This window comes from Pseudorca crassidens, chromosome 20, assembly GCF_039906515.1.
Source record: "Pseudorca crassidens isolate mPseCra1 chromosome 20, mPseCra1.hap1, whole genome shotgun sequence".
Lineage (NCBI taxonomy): Eukaryota > Metazoa > Chordata > Mammalia > Artiodactyla > Delphinidae > Pseudorca > Pseudorca crassidens.
In genome coordinates, this window is record NC_090315.1 from 8,165,064 (window position 1) to 8,185,971 (window position 20,908).

Below are 20,908 nucleotides of genomic sequence, written 5' to 3' on the forward strand. Positions count from 1 at the left end.
ATAAAATAAATAAATTTATTAAAAAAAAAAAAAAGAACATAGACCCTAGACTGTTTGAAACCAGAAGACTGATGATGATGCTTGAAACTTCACTTTGATGCCAAGCAATCCGAGAATTGTCCACAAGCTGATCACTCCCTGCTCCTTGAACACGATAAAGCTCCTCACTACCCACTCCAAGGTGGGTCACACAGTCTTGAGGGCATTAGCCCCCTGTGGCCCCTTTGCCTGGCAAAGCAATAAAAGCTACTCTTTTCTACTTCACCCAAAATTCTGACTCCGCGTTTCTATTCAGCACCGATGAACAGAGTCTGAGTTTCGGCAACAGGATTTTATTATTCTGATATATTAAGAGACGAATTTATAATAACCCAGCGCATCCTTGCATTCCTGGCCATCTCCAGCTCCCACTATAGGGGTCTATTTCCTTTACCACGCTGCCCTTTAAGAGGTGATGGATGAAACTGAGCCAAGCAGGAAGGCGGTTGCCCAGGGAAATTGAATAATTAAGTAACAGAGTCTCGATTCATTCACCATCAGTTTAGGTGGTGTCTTGAAAACTTTTGCTTTGGTAGGAGAAATTTGAGTTAGATGGGTTAACTGGACTATGACGTCGCCTCCTGTGGAGGGCAGTGAAAAACTCTGGCTATAATGGAAATATTCACGGTGCCAGTACAGCCATACAGTTGCCAAATACCATGTTTCGGCCAGCTGCAAAGTAGCTGTTTACAGCATTCTTTCTCCCGCCCCACGTTCTACTGGAGGACTCCATTTCCCAGCATTCCCCTGCCCTCAGAGACCTTAGGCCTAGAGGAGCGTGAGCCGCAGTGGTTTCTGGGAAATACAGTCCAGCTGCGGAGCGCAGTTTAAAGAACCAGGACTTGAGGTTCCGAGACAGCGACCGCGCAGGCGCCTTCCGGGACCCGAAGGAGGGCGGGAAGGCCTGGCCGCCGTGCACAAGCCGTGGAGGCGCACAGGTGAGTTCCGAACTGGCGGACCCGAGAGGCTGCCGGTGGGTGTGGGCTGACTGAGGCAGGCGCGCAGGAGGCGGACCGAGTCTGCCTGGGTGGGCGGGGAAGGGCGCTGTGGGCGGCGCCCCGCCCCCTCCTGTCACTCGTGAGGCTGACCCAGAGCTCCACTGCCATGGACTCAGCGCACAGGAATTGGGAGCCCGCTGTTTTCCAGGAGTCTAGACGAGTGCGGTTCTGCGGCCATTTCCCAGGAGGGAGAACGTACCTTTTCCTCACTTAGCAGGTGAAGAACAGGCAAGGGAGATTCCATGACTTCTTCCAGATCACGATGCCGATTGAGTTGTCGACGTGGTGTGAAACCAGGGATGTCTGACCCGAAAGCCCTAGCCCCTCTGGGTCTCATCTCCCTTCTCTAATCTCCCACCACCACCCCAACCCCCATTCTGCCTCTCTCTCTCTCTCCCTGTGTCTTTGCTTCTCTTTCTCTGTGTCTGTCCCCTTCTCTCTGGGCCTCTGCGTGCCCCCAGCCTCCATAAGTCTGTGTGCCTTTTCTAAAAACAGTCATTTTCTTCCAAAACCATTGCACTACGCTCACATCAGGAAATGAACATCCATACAATACTATTGATTAGCTAATCTGCAGGCCTTTTTCAGATTTTGCTAATTGTCCCAATAATGTCCTTAATAGCAAAAGAAGATCCTGTGTCATGCACTGCATTCGTTGTCGTCACTTTAGTCTCCGTTAACCTGGAACAGTTCAGTCTTTCTTTGACCTTCATGATCTTAGCAATTCTGAAGGTTGCAGACCACGTACTTCTAGAATGTCCCTCAGTTTGGATGTGTTGGTTGTTCCCTTGTGATTAGATTTAGCCTACATGCTTTTGGCAGGAATACCTTAGGAATGATGCTGTGTCCTTAACAGAGCAGGAGCCTGTGATGTCCGCTTGCCCATCACTGGTCACATTGGCCTCGATCACTTGGCTAAGGTGGCATCTGCCAAGTTTCTCCCCTTTAAAAAGTTATCCTCGGGCTTCCCTGGTGGCGCAGTGGTTAGGAATCCGCCTGCCAATGCAGGGGACATGGGTTCGAGCCCTGGTCTGGGAAGATCCCACATGCTGCAGAACAACTAAGCCCTTGCGCCACAACTACTGAGTCTGCACTCTAGAGCCCGGGAGCCACAACTACTGAGCCCGTGTGCCACAACTACTGAAGCCTGCGTGCCTAGAGCTCATGCTCCGCAACAAGAGAAGCCACCGCAATGAAAAGACCACGCACGGCAACGAAGAGTAGCCCCTGCTAGCCACGACTGGAGAGAGTCCACGCGCAGCAATGAAGACCCAATACAGCCAAAAATAAATAAATTAATTAAATTAATTTTAAAAAAAAGTTATCCTCTTCGTTTTGTAATTACAGTAGATCCCATTATCCTCGGAGGGTACATTCCAAGACCCCCAGTGGATGGCTGAAATCTTGGATAGTACTGAACCCTCTATATACTGTTGTTAACCTAAAGAATAAAGCAGCGGGTTATTTTACCAGCAAAATGGGCTTATTCAGGAACAGCAAAGAATTGCAATTCGGGAGAAGCAGGCTATAGCAAAAGCCATAGGAAATCCAACAAACAAGAGAGGAACTTTATCTTATAGAGAAAAAAAAAAAAAAAACAGGAAATTGAGAGGAGTTCTTTTGAATGAAAGTCCATTAGAGAAAAGTGAGAATTCAGAGTGGTGATGGTTTCTCATTGGCCTAGTTGCTGTGGTAGTTGATTTCTTGTAGGGGATGCAATGTACATCTTTTCTGGTTGGGGCCTATAATAGATGGTTCTTTCCTGCTGAAGCTTCTTCCATTAGGGCCTGTGATGGTTGTGGAGTGGTGCTGCTTGAGAACTCCCCCTCCTGGCCTCCCAACTCCACTTTTTAAATAATCTAATCTAATCTAATTTAATTTAATTTTTGGCTGCGCCACACGGCATATGGGATCTTACTTCCCTGAACAGGGATCAAACCCACGCCCCCTGCATTGGAAGCGTGGAGTCTTAACCACTGGACCACCAGGGAAGTCCCCCAACTCCACTTTAAATGAGGTTCACTTTTATTAATTTTCACAGTTTTTTTCTAAACATTCGTACCTATGATAAAATTTTATTTACAAATTAGGCACAGTAAGAGATTAACAATAATAACTAATAATAAAATAGAACAACTTTAAGAATATACAGTAATAAAAGTTTTGTGAATGTGGGCTCTCTCAAAAAATCTCATTGTACAAATTTAATGCCTCTTCTGTAAAGTACTTATGCTTACGCGCTGTGGCTGTAACTTTTGCAGTTTGTTGGGGGCGTTTTGTTTTTTTGTTTTTTGGCCATGCGGCTTGTGGGATCTTCCCCGACCTGGGATTGGACCCGGGGCCATGGCAGTGAAAGCGCTGAGTCCTAACCACTGGACCACCAGCAAAGTCCTGAATTTCTTTTTCTTTCGTCACAATTTCACAGATAGAAGATTCATTCTTAGTGTAGATCTTAGCAACCTCAGCATATGATTTTTTTCTTTTGTTTTTTAAATTTTATTTATTTTTGGCTGTGTTGGGTCTTCGTTGCTGTGCGCAGGCTTTCTCTAGTTACGGCGAGCGGGGACTACTCTTCATTGTGGTGCGCTGGCTTCTCATTGCGGTGGCTTCTCTTGTTGTGGAGCACGGGCTCTAGGCGCACGGGCTTCAGTAGCTGTGGCCCGCGAGCTCAGTAGTTGTGCCACGTGGGTTCTAGAGCGCAGGCTCAGTAGTTGTGGCACACGGGCTTAGTTGCTCCATGGCATGTGGGGTCTTCCCGGACCAGGGCTCGAGCCCGTGTCCTCTGCATTGGCAGGCGGATTCTTAACCACTGCACCACCAGAGAAGTCCCGGCAGACAGATTCTTGACCACTGCGCCACCAGGGAAGTCTGATATTTTTTTCTGTCTTTATTGAGATCTTTTACCTTTTCACTTAAAGGAAGCACTTTACAGCTTCTCTTTGGCATATTCGAATTATCAGCATCATTACTCTTGCACTTTGGGGCCATTACTAAGTAAAATAAGGGTTACTTGAACTCAAGCACTGCGATACTGCGACAGTCCATCGAGACAACTACTAAGTGACTGTGGTGCAGGATACGCTGGACAAGGGGATGATTCATGCCCCAGGTGGGATAGAGCGGGACGGCGCAAGATTTTATCACGATACTCAGAATGGTGTGTGATTTAAAACTTGTGAATTGTTTCTTTATGGAACTTTCCATTCAGTGTTTTTGGACCACAGTTGACCTCAGGTAACTGAAACCGTGGAAAGCGAAGCCGCGGATAAGGGGGCACTACTGTAATAAGTGACTCATGAGGAGGTGGTTAAGCCTCTGTTCCTCATCAAAATTTCACCCACTGGTTTCAGCCCTCAGGTGAGTGCGTTCCTGTGTAGCTGGGTGTACGTGCAGCTGTTAGCCTGGAAGCACGTGAGGCTCTGAGTCTTTATTTCTGGACCGTGTTAGTTTCCCATTTCTGCTCTAACAAATTACCAGAAACTTAGTGGCTTCAGACAATACAGATGTAATATTCTCTTACAGTTCTGGAGGCCAGAAGTCTGAACTGGTTTTCGCTGGGCAGCAATCAAGGTGTCAGCAGAGCCATGCTTCCTCCAGAGGCTCTAGGGGAGAATCCGTTTCCTGGCCTTTAGCAGCTTCTAGAGGCTGCTTGCATCCCGTGGCTCGTGGCCCCTTCCTTCGGCTTCAAAGCCAGAGGCATAGTGCCTTGTCTCTCTGACTCTGCTCCTCTGTACTTCTGTCACATGGGCTTCCCCTCCGTGTCAGATCTCCCTCTGCCTCCCTCTTATAAGGACACTTGTCATTGCATTTAAAGTCCACCCAGATAATCCAGGATCATCTTCCCATCTCAAGATGCTTAACGTGAGAGGCAGTGTTCCAGGCTGGGGTTACAGTCCTGCCCAAAGACTCAAACCTAGTGTTTTTTATCTACCTTGCAGTGTATGGGGCTTTCCAGAGCCCACAGATATCAATCCCTCCAGGCAGCCTGTGGAAAGGTCACATATTTAGCTTGGTTTTTCTGAGAACTTGCTGGGGCTCTGAGCTCACAGCCTGGCTCTGTTACAAATGTTACAAGTGGGTGTGGTCTGCACACAACCCGCTCTGCTCTGAGTCAGGAGAGGCTGGCTGCATTCAGGAACTCATCACCCCCCAAAAAAGAAAAAAAAGATGCTTAACTTAATCACATCAAAAGTTCATCCCAGGCCTTCCCTAGTGGCGCAGTGGTTAAGAATCCGCCCGCTAATTCAGGGTCCACGGGTTCAAGCCCTGGTCCGGGAAGATCCCACATGACGCGGAGCAACTAAGCCGCAGCGCCACAACTACTGAGCCTGTGCTCTAGAGCCTGTGAGCCACAACTACTGAGCCTGCACACTTAGAACCCGTGCTCCACAACAAGAGAAGCCACCACAATGAGAAGCCCGCACATGCAACAAAGAGTAGCCCCCGCTCACCGCAACTAGAGAAAGCCTGAGCGCAGCAAAGAAGACCCAACGGCAGCCAAAAATTTAAAAATTAATTAATTGTTTTTAAAAGTTCATCCCAGGGATATCTTTTTTTTTTACATCTTTATTGGAGTATAATTGCTTTACAATGGTGTGTTAGTTTCTGCTTTATAACAAAGTGAATCAGTTATGCATATACATATGTTCCCATATCTCTTCCCTCTTGCGTCTCCCTCCCTCCCACCCTCCCTATCCCACCCCTCTAGGTGATCACAAAGCACAGAGCTGATCTCCCTGTGCCATGCGGCTGCTTCCCACTAGCTATCTATTTTACGTTTGGTAGTGTATATATGTCCATGCCACTCTCTCACTTTGTCACAGCTTACCCTTCCCCCTCCCCATATCCTCAAGTCCATTCTCTAGTAGGTCTGTGTCTTTATTCCTATCTTACCCCTAGGTTCTTCATGACATTTTTTTTTCTTAAATTCCATATATATGTGCTGGCATACGGTATTTGTCTTTCTCTTTCTGACTTACTTCACTCTGTATGACAGACTCTGGGTCCATCCACCTCATTACAAATAGTTCAATTTCGTTTCTTTTTATGGCTGAGTAATATTCCATTGTATATATGCGCCACATCTTTATCCATTCATCCGATGCTGGACACTTAGGTTGTTTCCATCTCCAGGCTATTGTAGATAGAGCTGCAATGAACATTGTGGTACATGACTCTTTTTGAATTATGGTTTTCTCAGGGTACATGCCCAGTAGTGCATCCCAGGGATATCTTTTGGGACCATTATTCAGCCCACCACCTGGTCTATGTCCAGGCCTGTGTCCCTCACAGGCAGGAAGTCCCTCGAGGGCAGGATCACACCTCACTCATCTCTCTGCCCTCAGAACCCCAAATGGAGCCTGTTACTCACATGGGGCACAGAGCATGTTTGACGAATGAATGGGGGTGACCACAGTCTGAGCACCAACTTCTCTTTGTAAAGGATTCTTCAACTTCATCTCAACAGCTGGAATCCTTCTTTAAATGACATCTTAAGCAGGAGTCCAGGATCCTTGGTTACTGCTTGGATTTTAGGACAGATAGAAGGAGCTCTGCAAAATGTGGTCCATCCACACAATGGAATATTATTCAGCCATAAAAAGGAATAAGACACTGATGACATGCTGTAGCATGGATGATCCTTGAACACGTTGGGCTGAATGAAAGAAGCCAGACACAAAATGTCACATATGGTATGGTTCCATTGATATGAAATGTCCAGAACAGGCAAATCCCTTGAGACAGAAAGGTTAGTGGTTATGAGGAGGGGCTGGCATGGGGGAAGCGAGATTCAGGGGTAACTGATCAAGTACAAGGTTTCCTTTTAGGACGATGATGAAAATGTCCTGCGACTAGATAGCAGTGATGGTTGCACACCGTTGTGACTGTATTAGATGCCACTGAATTGTATATATTCAAATGGTTAAAATGGTATCTTTTCTGTGTTTTACCACAATTTAAAAATTATAAGACACTACTGTATATAAGATAGATAACCAACAAGGACCTACTGTGTAGTACAGAGAACTCTACTCAATATTCTATAATGACCTATAAGAGAAACTAATCTAAAAAAGAATGAATATATGTATATGTGTAACTGATTCACTTTGCTGTACACCTGAAACTGACACAACATTGCAAATCAATTCTACTCCAATAAAATTAAAATTTTTAAAAATAAATAAAATTTATAAGAAAAAAAAGGAGGGGTTGGCTCTGGGGGCAGACTTCTGGGTTTGAATCTCACTCTGACACTTGACGTCTCTATGACCTTGAGCAATGACCGTGGCCTCCTGTGCTTGGATTTCCTCATCTGGGGATAACTGTAGTTACTTCTCTGAGAGCTGCTGTTTGGGTGCAGTGAGCTGAGCCCCTTGATTACTAGTGGTGATCACTACAGAATGGGGGCCTCGGGACTTCCCTGTTGGCGCAGTGGTTAAGAATCCCCCTGCCAATGCAGAGGACATGGGTTCGAGCCCTGGTCCAGGAAGATCCTACGTGCCGCGGAGCAACTAAGCCCACAGGCCACAACTGCTGAGCCTCCGAGCCACAACTACTGAGCCCACGTGCCTCAACTATCGAAGCCCACGCACCTAGAGCCCGTGCTCCACAACAAGAGAAGCCACCGCAATGAGAAGCCCGCTCACTGCAACGAAGTGTAGCCCCCGCTCGCCCCAACTAGAGAAAAGCCCGCGCACAGCAATAAAGACCCAATGCAGCCAAAAATAAATAAAATAAAATTACATATATATAAAAAAAGAACGGGGGCCTCAGGCACCCTGCCCTGAGCCTTTGCTTTGGCTCTCAGGAGACCAGGGGCCCCTCTGTCATGAGGCATCTTTGGCAAAGTGTCTGTCTGTCTAGGCCAGAACTGACCCCCTCTCTGCTCCATCTTCCTCCTGTAGCTTTGCAGACTTAGGCCTGGTTCTTTCTTCTGGAGGTGCATGCCTGGGACCCAGCAATGGCCATCAGGACCCTGACGGGCAAAGGCCAGGTGAGTCTGGGCTCCCTCTTCCCCGAGATGACTTTGTGGACCCCAGACGGCTTTCCACGTCTCTGCCTGTGCCAAAATCTTCTGCCCCTCCCAATACTGGGAGAGATACAGTGATGGGAGTTTCTCTGGGACTGGGAGGTGCGGGGTCTGGGGCAGGATTCTCTGAGATGGGACATTATGACACGGTCTAAAAATCAATCATCTAATGCTCAGCAGCCTTTTGGTTACCAGGTGAAGTGGACAGTGGATGGTTTTGCTTCATCCTGAGCCTTATTCTTGGAATCAGGAGTGAGGGTTGGGATCAGAGCTGGAGTGTGGGAAGGAGTGCGACTTAGGAGTAGCTCCGACATACCATGACTGGTAGTTTGTTTTTTATTTTGGCCGCGCCGCACAGCATGCAGAAATTCCCCAACTAGGGACTGAACCTGCCCCCCTGCACTGGAAAAGCGGAGTCTTAACCCCTGGACCACCAGGGAAGTCCGGTAGTTTTTAAAAAGTGTTTCTCAGGGCTGTCATGTACAGGTGTGTAGGTTACGTACTGCACAAGGGTGCCTCATCTCAGTGGCATGATTTGCATCTTCCACCTCCTACATCGGTATATTGATTATAGCAATTTACACGCAGATGGCAGTCAACTGTCACATGCTAGAAATAATTGGTGTATTATAATAATTTTCCAACAGATGGCAGTAAAGAGTCATGTGAATGCGGGGGTGGGGGTGGGGGGGCCTTGTTCTACTTTCTACCAAGGTGCCTGTGGGCTAACGGCTGCCCTACCTAGACATTTTACATTCCCATGGGCCGGTTTAATTCAGTCGTCCCAAATCTGCCAAGTCAGAACGTTCCAGCGCAGGGAACAAGTGGTAGGCTCTTGACACGTGACCTGTCCCACTCCAGAGTTCTGGAAAGACGTGCCTGTCCATGATATAAAATTGGCCCTTGCAGGAATCGGTGACCTTCAAAGACGTGGCTGTGGACTTCACCCTGGAGGAGTGGGGCCAGCTGGGCCCTGGCCAGAGGGAGCTGTATCGGGATGTGATGCTGGAGAACTACCAGAACCTTCTCTCGCTGGGTGAGGCCCTGCCCCCTTCCCTCCCAGGAAGAGGCAGGATGCCCCCTTCAGCCCTCATCTCCTCCATGCCCACCCACTGCTTAACTGTGGGCATTCACGGGGGTCCTCTCTGCACCCCTCACCGGACCCTCCTGGGCGGCCCCTGTCCATCTCTCTGTCTCTCTGCTGGCTTCTCCCAGAGTCCCAGCATCCCCAAGGGCCCCAAGTCCTCTGCCTGTCCCACAAAATCTTCAGCCTGTGCCCCTGCCCTCTTCTTTTTTTTTTAAATTTTATTGAAGTATAGTTGATTTACAATGTGGTGTTAATTTCCTCTGTACAGCAAAGTAACTCAGGTATACATACATATGTATTCTTTTTCATGTTCTTTTCCATTATGATTTATCTCAGGATATAAATATATTATTGAATATATTTCCCTGTGCTATACAGTAGGACCTTGTTTAACCATCCTATGTATAACAGTTCGCCTCTGCTAATCCCAAGCTCCCAGTCCATCCCTCCCCCACCCCTCCCCCTTGGCAACCACAAGTCTGTTCGCAATGTCTGTGAGTCTGTTTCTGTTTCGTAGATATGTTGATTTGTGTCATATTTTAGATTCCACATATAAGTATCATATGGTATTTGTCTTTCTCTTTCTGGCTTACTTTGCTTAGTATGAAAAACTCTAGGTCCATCCATGTTGCTGCACATGGCATTATTTCATTCTTTTTTATGGCTGAGTAGTATTCCATTGTATATATGTACCACATCTTCTTTATCCATTCATCTATTGATGGACACTTAGGTTGCTTCCACATCTTGGCTATTGTGAATAGTGCTTCTATGCACATACGGGTGCATCTTTTTTTTTTTTTTTTTGCGGTACGCGGGCCTCTCACTGTTGTGGCCTCTCCCTTTGCGGAGCACAGGCTCCGGACGCGCAGGCTCAGCGGCCATGGCTCACGGGCCCAGCCGCTCCACAGCATGTGGGATCCTCCCGGACCGGGGCACGAACCTGTGTCCCCTGCATCGGCAGGCAGACTCTCAACCACTGCGCCACCAGGGAAGCCCTTTTTTTTTTTTTATTTTTATTGGAGTATAGTTGCTTTACAATGTTGTGTTCGTTTCTGCTGTACAGCAAAGTGAATCAGTTATATGTATACATACATCTACTCTTCTTTAGATTTCCTTCCCATGTAGGTGACCACAGAGCACTGGGTAGAGTTCCCTGTGCTAAACAATAGGTTCTCATTAGTTATCTATTTTATACATAGTAGGGTATGCGTGTATCTTTTTGAATTAGAGTTTTCTCTGGATATATGCCCAGGAGAGAAAACACATTGTTTTGAACAAACAGTTCAGGCACAGGGAGTCCCTCTTATCAGTTAGAGAGTTCTGGAACCCTCCTGAAACCCAGGTTCCCAGATGCCAGCAAGGGCAACCTTGCAAGCAGGCCTTGCCACGGAGAGCAGTCAGCCTGCTGTGTTAAACCCCTTTCTGCACAATCTGCACATACAGATGAGGTCCCCTCAGTCTGCCCCCCGAGCTTCAATCTGTGCTGCTGGTGGCCTGCAGAATACCTCCCTGGGGAGATCCCATGCTCCCTGTCCCCACTGAGCTCCCCATATCCCCCTGGACCCACTCCTCCTCCGGTTCCCGCATCTCAGGGACAGTTTCCGCCCATCCAGTCACCAGGCCAGTCCTGGGCATGGCCTGTACCCACTCCTTCATACCCTTATGTGACCTGGCCCCTGCCCACCTCCTCAGTGTTACCCCCTTCCATTCTCTTCCTCCTCCCGCTTCTCCATTTAAGGTGGGAGCGATTTTTCAGCATGTTTGCTCACAGGAATGATCATTAGGGAGTATGTTTGTTTCCTAGGGCGGCTGTACCAAATTGTCACAAACCTGGGGACTCACAACAGCAGAAATGTATTCTCTCACAGTTCAGGAGGCCAGGAGCACAAAACCAAGGTGCAGGCAGGGCCGGGCTCCTTCTGAAGACTCCTGAGGAGAGTCCTTCCCGGATTTCTCCAGCGTCTGAAGACTCGTGGCATTCTTGGCATTCTTTGCCCTGTACCTGCATCACCCCAATCTTTGCCTCCATCTTCACCTGGCCTTTTGCCCTCCAAATGTGTCTGTGTGTCTCTCCTCTTCTTATAAGGACACCAGTCATTGGATTTAGGGCCTGCCCGAATCCAGTAGGACCCCATCTTAACCGTTTACATCTGCAAAGCCCCTCTTTCCAAATCAGGCCACATGCTGAGGTTCCTGGGGGCGTAATATTCCCCCACTGCAGGAAGAGAGGAATTAGTGATCTCAAAGACAGCAGGCCTGAAAAAGTCAAAAGAAACAGATGAGATGAATTTTAGTAATCTGTTTTGTTGCACCCAGCCTAGCCAAAATATGATCATTTAGGCACATGTTGACATCATAATCAATCTATGAATTATTAGGTGAGATTGTTTCCTTTTTTCTCCATATCAAGTCCTTGAAATGCTATGTGTATTTTTCACTCAACTTGAACACAGCGCTGGAGCCTTAAACAGTGATGTCAGGGCTCAGGTTCTCTCTGGAATGTAGTAGGCACTCAATAAACGAGTCTTGCAGATCTTCTAATCATTAGGTGTCCAATGTATGCATCTCCCCTGCAGACCCAGGGCTTGGGGCCCAGCCCTGAGGCCTCCCTGTGACTGCGGCACCCATGGCCAAGTCTCACATTTTTTTCAGGGGCAGGGCTTCCTGGGTCCAAACCCGATGTGATCTCCCGTCTGGAGCGAGGGGAAGAGCCCAGGATGGAGAGGAGAAAAGCCTGGCGAGTTACCTGTTCAGGTGGGTGAGGATGTCCAGCAGATGCGAGCTGTCTTCCTACCCTCCATCTGTCATGATCAGTGACGGTCGTTTGAGAGTGAGGGAGTGTACCATACAGGCTATCACTGTGGGTGCTGGGTTCAAATCCCAGCTCCACCGCTTCCTGGCTGTGTGACCTTCAGGCAAGTCATTTAGCTCCTCTGTGCCTCAATTTCCTCATCTGCAAAATGGGGTCAATAATAGCACCTGGGGTTGGGAAGAATAAGTGAGTTAATACATACAGAGGGCACCCAGAACCCTCTGCTCAGAATAGGCTACGATGGGGAGTTCCATGGCAGACTCTGGACTTTCACTGCTGTGGGCCCAGGTTCAATCCCTGGTCGGGTAACTAAGATCCCACAAGCCACGCAACATGGCCAAAAAAAAAGAAGAGGCTACAATGGTTATCGTTATGATTATTTATTGGAAATCACCTGTGTAAGAGACCCAGAAGTGGGATCTGGCCTGACGTGTTGGGGGACAGGAAGAGGCCAGATTTCTGCCCCTACTGGCCCGTGACCTCATCAGAGGAGGGAATTGAAGCATCCTTTTTTCCATCACTTGTCCATCCTGTTGTGGGGCCAGTACTTACCCCTTCCTACCCCCTCACTCACCATAGCCCATCAGGCCCCAGTCTCGTCCCTCTTGCCCGCTCTCTTTCCCCATTCCCCACCCCACCCCCCGCCAACAGCCCTGGCTCAGCCCTCAGCGACCCTCACCTGGACCCTCACCCCAGCCTCCTCCCTGGCCTCCCAGCTTCCAGTCTTCTGGTTCATCTTACACACAGCCCCAGATCCCGTCCCTCCCCTGCTCATAGCCCTCATGTGTCTGTCTCCCAAGTAACCCTGAGACAAAGTCCTAGCCGCACACCTGGCATCAAGGCCCTGTGTGATCCAGCCTACTCTGTCTCTGGCCTCATCTCTCATCACCATCCACCGGTGTTGGTACCTCACGCCCTGACCTCACTCCCTGAAGTGCCTGTTCCTCTCCGAACTTGAATGTGTGTTCCCACCTTTGGGCTTGTGCACATGCTGTTCCCTCTGCCTGGAACACCCTTCCCTGCTTTGTCTGCCTGGCAGACACCTTCATGATCCTCAAGGCTACAGGTCACTTCTTCCAGGAGGCCTTCCCTGACTTCCAGGCTGAGTGACCTGCCCCTTCTCGGTGCTTTCACAGCTCCTTGCTTGAGCTGCTATTACTGCACTTGTTCATGTGGCAGTGAAGAGTGTGGGCTCTGGAGCCAGACTCTCTGAGTTCAAATCCCAGCTCTGCCACTGTCAGGCCGTGTGACTGTGGGTAAGTGACTTAAGCTCTTGGTGCTTATCTGTCAAGTGGGGACATTGACTGGGGACACTGATAGTACCCGCTTCACTGAATTTATTTTGGGGACTGAATTAGAGAACTCTAGGCTCTAAGACTCAAGTGGATTTCCCTGGGTGAAGACCTCTACCATGTGTCTCCGAAGTTCACATCAGTACAGAAAAGCACATCCAAGTGACTCTTGCAGAGAGAGGCTCACATGGAAGCCCTCACATCATCTCTCTAGCCTTCACCTACACACATATTTGTTACATACTTTGCTGTAAGAAATTCTAGCTGTGCATACAACTTGTTGTTGAGTCATGTAAATCCTTCCAGAAAAATCACCAAATTAGTGGATGGTTGTGGGATCACCCCAAACAGAGTCATAGCAACTAAATGCTCTGCGGGATTTTGAAAATAATCCTGTTGTCATTGGATTAGGCAATGGTTTCTTCGATATGACATCAAAGGAACAAGCAAGAAAAGAAAAATAAATTGGACATCATCAAAATTTAAAACTTTTGTGCTTCAAAAGACACGATAAAGAAAATGAAAAGGCAACCCACAGAAAGCAAGAAAAATTTTGTAAATTATATGTCTGATAAGGGACTGATCCTTCTTACAACTCAACAATAAAAAGACAAATAATCCAGTTAAAAATGGGCCAAAGATCTCAGTAGCCGTTTCTTCAAAGACACACAAATGATCAGTAAGCATAAGAAAAGATGCTTGATATCATTAGCACATACCTGCTACATGACCAGCCGTGGTGAAGACCCCAAATCAGGCACCAGACGGGCATCATGAATCTTCCATTTACAGTAAACAATGCTGGGACTTCTCGGGCAGTCCACTGGTTAAGACTCCGCGCTTCCAATGCAAGGGGCGTGCGTTCAATCCCTGCTCAGGGAGCTAAAATCGTACATGCCACGTGGCCAAGAAAATATTGATTTTCTTTTTTAAATCCCAGCAAATTATACAGTAAACAATGCTGACAGCCTAGTACCTTTTGACCCATCGTCTTGAGCACACAGAAAAAGATCATTAACCAGTAATTATGTAAAATACCAGGAATTCAATTCTCAGAGCTTAGCTAAGGGTCATTGCCATGGTTACAGAGATAAAAACTGAGTAAAGTGGACCTTCTGTGTTAACTCCTTCCCTGCACATGTCCACCAACATAGTGTGAGAATGCTTCTACCATGCTCGTTTGCCAACATTGGATATTTTTAATATTTTCCAATGTAAAAAGTGTCAAATGGCATCTGAGAAATTTGACTTTTTAGACTATTACTGATGTTGAGCATATTTTTCACATATTTATCAGCCACTTGTTTTTCTTCTGCAAAATGTCTATTCACATTCCTGCTTCACTATTTCATTAGATTGTTTCTCTTTTTCTTATCGATTTGTGAAAATGTATTACACATATGGCTAAGAAACCACTGTGCATATAAACTGCTTTGCAACTCATTTTTTTGCATGTTTAGAATATACTGAGACCATTCTTCTGTGTCACAACATGCCTTTAGAACTAGCAATATAAACTTTGAAATCTTTCTTTTTAAGATTACAATGTCAGGGAATTCCCTGGCGGTCCAGTGGTTAGGACCCTGCACTTCCACTGCAGGGGACACGGGTTCCATCCCTGGTTGGGGAACTAAGATCCCACAAGCCGCACAGCCAAAAAAAAAAAAAATTACAATGCCAGATCTAAATAACCAGCTTCTTTTGTCCTGGGACAGATGAAGTTCATATTTTCCATTTCTTTCAGACTTGGAGACAAACTCTGAAACTACTCAGGAGACACTTCCAAAAAAGAGTATTTCCAAAGACGTGGCTTCCCCAATGGGAAAGATGGAGGGCATTTTAAGGGCAGTGCTTGGAGACACCAAGTTGGGGGACTCCTGGACATGCGGCCGTCAACTGGAAGACCAGGGAAAGCAGGAGAGGCGTTTGAGATGGTTCTTTACTACTCCCGAGGAAAACACCCATGGTGAGTTGAGACACTTCAGGCAGACCTCAGCTTTCGTTGGGAAGCAAAGAGTGCCTGGGGGAGAGGATCCTCAGAAGTGGACCAGGTCAAGAAAGAGCCTGAAACACCAAAGGAAACCATTTAACTGCACGGAATGTGGGAAAGCCTTCATCTACCATTCGGATTATGTCCTACACCAGAGAATTCACACTGGAGAGAAGCCCTACAAGTGTAACGAGTGCGGGAAAGCATTCAGCAACAGCTCATATTTCATCCAGCACCACATCATCCACACAGGAGAGAAGCCCTACGCCTGCAACGAATGTGGCAAGACCTTTACCCAGAGCTCATCGCTCACTGAGCATCAGAGGATCCACACTGGAGAGAAACCCTACAAATGCAAGGAATGTGGGAAAGCCTTCACCCAGAGCTCCTCCCTCATCAAACACCAGCGATGCCATACTGGGGAGAAACCCTATAAATGCAACCAGTGTGGGAAGTTCTACTCCCAGGTGTCCCACCTCACCCGCCACCAGAAAATACACACAGGGGAGAAGCCCTACAAATGCAGTGAGTGTGGCAAGGCTTTCTGTCACACCTCCTCCCTGACTCAGCACCAGACAATCCACACTGGTGAGAAACCCTACAAGTGTAACGAGTGTGGGAAAACCTTCAGCCACAGCTCGTCACTGACCCAGCACCAGCGAGTCCACACTGGAGAGAAACCTTACGAGTGCCCCGAGTGTGGCAAAGCCTTTAGCCACAGTTCATCCCTGACTCAGCATCAGAGAATTCATACTGGTGAGAAGCCCTATGAGTGTCATGAGTGCGGGAAGGCTTACACGCAGATCTCCCACCTCATGAGGCACCAGAGCGTTCACGTGGGGGAGAAACCCTATATATGTAATGAGTGTGGAAAGGCTTTCAGTCACACCTCCTCCTTTACTCAACATCAGACGATCCACACTGGTGAGAAACCCTACAAGTGTAACGAATGCGGGAAAACCTTCAGCCAGAACTCCTCACTTATGCGCCACCAGAGAATTCACACCGGGGAGAAGCCCTATGAGTGTACAATTTGCGGGAGAGCCTACACCCAGATTTCCCACCTCATCCAACACCAGAGGACTCACACCGGAGAGAAACCTTATGAGTGCAGTGAGTGTGGGAAAGCCTTCAGCCGGAGCGCCCATCTCATCGAGCATCAGAAGATCCACACGGGCGAGAAACCCTGTAAGTGTAAGGAGTGTGGGAAAACATTCAGTCACAACTCATCCCTAACTCAACATCAGAGGATTCACACTGGCGAGAAACCCTACACCTGTAAGGAATGCGGGAAAGCCTTCAATCAAAGTATCCACCTCATTCAGCATCAGAGGATTCATACCGGGGAGAGGCCCTACAAATGTAAGAACTGTGGGAAAACCTATGCCCAGATTTCACACCTCGTTCAACACCAGAAAGTTCATATGGGTGGCAAGCGCTATGCATGTAAAGAATGCGGAGAGGATTTCAGCTGGGGTTCACACCTGGCCGAACATCAGAGACTTCACACTGTGCATGATGGCTATGTCTGCGGTAATTTTGAGAAAGCCTTTGCTTGGAACATGCAGCTTAGTGATCATCAGAGAACTCATGCTGACTAGAGAGCCTGAGAATGAAACAAACTGGTGATTCTTCTGCTGGGTTCCGTTCAGCCTTCATCAGCAGTAGAAGCTTCTTCCCAGAGAGGAGCCATAACACTATATATTGAGATAGTTGGTTCCTTTTTTGCCTCCTAGAAGGAGGATGGCACTGTTTATCACCAGCAGAGACAGCTTCTGATCATTTAAAGGGCTCCCCCCTAAAATCTAAGCTTCCCCCCCATTTCTCAACCCTACAACGTCCCTGGATGGTGGTAGGTATGGGATGGTCTACATAGGATGCAACTTCATCTGGGATCTTTAATAAGGTCTCTCTGAGCTTTTAAAATTTATTCATTATGTGTTAAATTGGAGCCTGGAAATTCAAGAAAAAACAAACACAGCTGGAAAGATTCATTTGTTAGAGTAAAAGTCACAAATATATGTAACTAAAGATAAATGCCAGGTGATTTTAGTTTCCTTTAAAACTTTAAGCTACAAATTTCACTGAAAAATCTGCAGTTGGCTTAAACATGGAATATGTTTCACATATTTCCAGCCATTTCTTATGTCCTATTGTTTCTGTCTTTTCCACTTCCAGGAATTGTGCTTTACAAAGTAATTGCCCTGTTAGACATCATTTTCTGATTTTAGTCATGCTCAAAAGGAGGTTTTTATTCCCTCATATTTTTGAAACATAGTATTTTCTATTAGAAAAATAATACATACACTTTTATAACAGGAAAAAATTTAAAGTAGAATAAGATAAGCTTATTTTAAAGGATAATTTGAAAAGTGTAGAGAAGTATGAACTAAAATACCAATTCCCCATAATCCCACAGGCCAGAGAGACCCACTAGTCATTTTTGGGTCTATGTCTTTCTGGTTTCGTTTCACTCTGTATTCCATATCCATATTTTTTAATGTTGAAAATTTTGGATCATAAAACAAAAAGCTATATACTCACCTACAACTTGGCCATCCTCAGAAGTCAGGTTGTTTTGATTTTTTTTCATCTTTCCTTCTGAATATCATTTTAAAATAAGTGTTACTTTATTTAATTGTAATCAGAAACAATTTTGGCTTCTCTGTTTTGGCCTCACTATACCATGACATTGTCCTTTGTCACCACGTAAACTCCATCCTCATCATTATTAGGGCTAACGATGTTTCATTGGTGGGCATAGAATAATCTATAAATCCATGCCCCCATTTAGACTTTGCTCTAAGCCCCAGATTGACACAGGTTATTCACCAATTTTCCCAATTATGAACCATGTAATAATGAGCATTTCCATGCTAACTTCCTCTCTCCTTTTGGGGGGATTATTTCTCTAAGTCAAATTCCCAGGATGGGAATAACAGAATCAAGACTCTAACCATTTTCTTGGTTCCTGGAACATATTGTTAAATTGCTTTCTAAAGGGGCTGGACCTAATCTACCTGGAGCAAGCTAGGGAGTAAGGACTACAGTTCTGTTACATTATAACCAACACTGAACATCAATCATATAATGTTTTCCCATGTCAAACATATAAAATGGCTAGTGATTTCAGTAACTTACTGTGTGCCAATTTTGTGCTAAGTCCTTGGTACGTGTGAACTCCTTTCATTCTTCAAACAACCACATATGTTCAGGGCTGTATTATCCCATTTCACAGATGAGGATACCGAGGCATGCTGATAATGTAGACAAAGCCCCACAGCTATGAGGTCATGGAGCCTGAACTCAAGGTCAAGTAGTCAAGCTCCAGGAGCTATGCATTGAACTTCTATTGGGATTGAACACATTTCACATATAACATTTCCTTCCTAAAATAATGTTTATTATCTTATTATAAAAACCAATACATGCTTTTTATAAAAAATTTACAAGATCCAAGAAATCCAGAAGATTTTACGCAAAGGCCAGTGCTACCCAGAGATAACGCTTAACATTTTGGTATACTTCTGCTATTTTTAAAACTTAATCACCGTATTATAATGCTTTAATAAATCTGGGACATAGTTAATATACAGTTTAGCATACTTCTGTGTTTACTTAACTTTATATCACAGGCCCCTATCATTAAATATGATTTATCGATATCATTAAATACCCACGTCATTAAATAATCTTTAACACCCTGATGTTTGGGGGCTTTGCATAGTTTGTGTTTAGTAGTAGCCAGTCCCCTGTTGGATACTTTGGTTGCTTCCAGTTTTTGACTTTTATAAACATCCCTTCTACTGAAGTCTTAGGCTGAGCACCCTACCAGCTCCCAAGTAGAATCCTGGCAGGGAGTCTGTGGGGTCAAAGAGAACATTTTAATGACCCTGTGCACATAGTTAATGGCTTCCTGAAATTTCTGCATCTGATTGGCAGTGGATGGGACTGCATCTCACCAACATCATCACTGGTAGTTACCATGTTTAAAAGTCTTTGCTCAGGTATTTCTTCTGTGACTTCCTTCATGGTTGATGAAATACTCGTTTATTGTGAATAATTCAAACAACACAAGAATGAAGAACACTATGGCTCTCTATAAATCTTCATTCCAAAGATTCTAGACTGTTTTCTGTTGTTTCTCCCTTTCTGTTGGTATGAAATATATATGTACATAAAATATTATTTATATGGCATAACCACAGACGTGATTTTAAGTGACTTTTTTCACTTGATATTAATATTTTCCCATGACAATCCAAAATATATATATAGTACATATTGTACAAAAATATATACACATGTATATATGTATATATATATATGTATCATCATTTGCCACTTTTAACAGCTGCATAATAGTTCATGCTAGAGTTTCTTGAATTTATTTAACCAAATTCTATTAATGAGCATTTGGGTTGTTTTATTTTCTTTTCCATCATTGGACATATATTATTTGACACTTGTGCAAATTATCTCCATAAGATGAATTCCTAGAAGTAATCTTGTGGGATCATAGAATGTCCATGTTTAAAATTTTAATAGTTATTGCTAAATAATCCTCCAAAAAAGGATGACCCAATTTACAAAACTCCTGAAAGTGTACATGAGTGCCTATTTCTTTCCTCCACTTCCTTCACCAATACTCGGTATTAGTCTTTTATTATTTTTAACATTTCTCATCTAATAAGTAAAAATGTCCTATTGGTAGGGAGATTAATGATCTTCTTATGCCTTTATTGATGTTTTGCCTTCTTCAAATTGCTTATTTATATATTTTGCCCATTTTTAATTGGGCTGCCTTTTTGTATTGATTTATAGGAGCAAGTCTATGTATTACATATACTAACTCTTTGGTATATACATTACTAATATTTTCTGCCAGTTTATTATTTCTCTTCCAGTTTTGTTTATGGTGTATTTTGCTATACAGAATTTTAAACTTTTTAGGTATTCAACTCTATCTGTATTTTCTTTTATAGTTCTTGGACCAGCTTCACACTAAGAAAAACCTGCCTCACCCCCCCAGGATTATGAAGAAAGTTCTATATTTTATTCTAGTACTGTTACGATTTTTTAACAAGTAAATGTTTATTCCTTCTGCATTTTTATGGCTTATGGTATAAAATTTCAGTTCCTAGAGGCCACCTGCATTCCTTGGCTTGTGGCCCCTTCATCCTCAAAGCCAGCAGTGTAGCATCTTTAAATCATCCATCCTAATATATTCCACCATATATGTAAATTTCTCAGCACACTTGGTCCACTCCCTTCTCGAAGATTCACCCCTCCTGTACTAACATACTGACGTAGAATAATTGAATTCTTAGTCTAAGAGAACCTAATTTTGAATCTTGGCCTTTGCCATTGCCTTGCTGTCTGATCCAGTTTCTTCATATTTTAAATGAGAATAATAAGCTATATTACAAAAGATGTTTTAGGTTTCAAATAACAGAAAACTTAAAAGAGTTCAAACAAGAAAGACAGTTTACTAGCTCAAGTAGCCAAAAGGACCAAAACAAGGCATTCATCTTGTTTATCCTAGTACTTCAGGATGCCTTCAGTGGCAAGTAAGAGAAAACCCCAACTCAACCTCACAAACACTAGGAAGAAGAAATCTACAGGTAAGGCAAGCTCCACCTGCTATACATTAA

At 45.2% G+C, this 20,908-nt stretch overlaps 1 protein-coding gene across 1 annotated transcript; it reads left to right on the forward strand.

The window, feature by feature from the left end:
• Positions 1 to 880: 880 nt before the first annotated feature.
• On the forward strand, positions 881 to 20,232 carry LOC137214786 (zinc finger protein 665-like). Its single transcript, XM_067719037.1, has 5 exons — positions 881 to 977; positions 7,946 to 8,034; positions 8,980 to 9,106; positions 11,813 to 11,914; positions 15,009 to 20,232. Exons 2-5 carry the CDS (start codon positions 8,002 to 8,004, stop codon positions 16,853 to 16,855), a joined length of 2,109 nt encoding a protein of 702 aa, XP_067575138.1. The 5' UTR covers positions 881 to 977; positions 7,946 to 8,001; the 3' UTR covers positions 16,856 to 20,232.
• Positions 20,233 to 20,908: the final 676 nt, after the last annotated feature.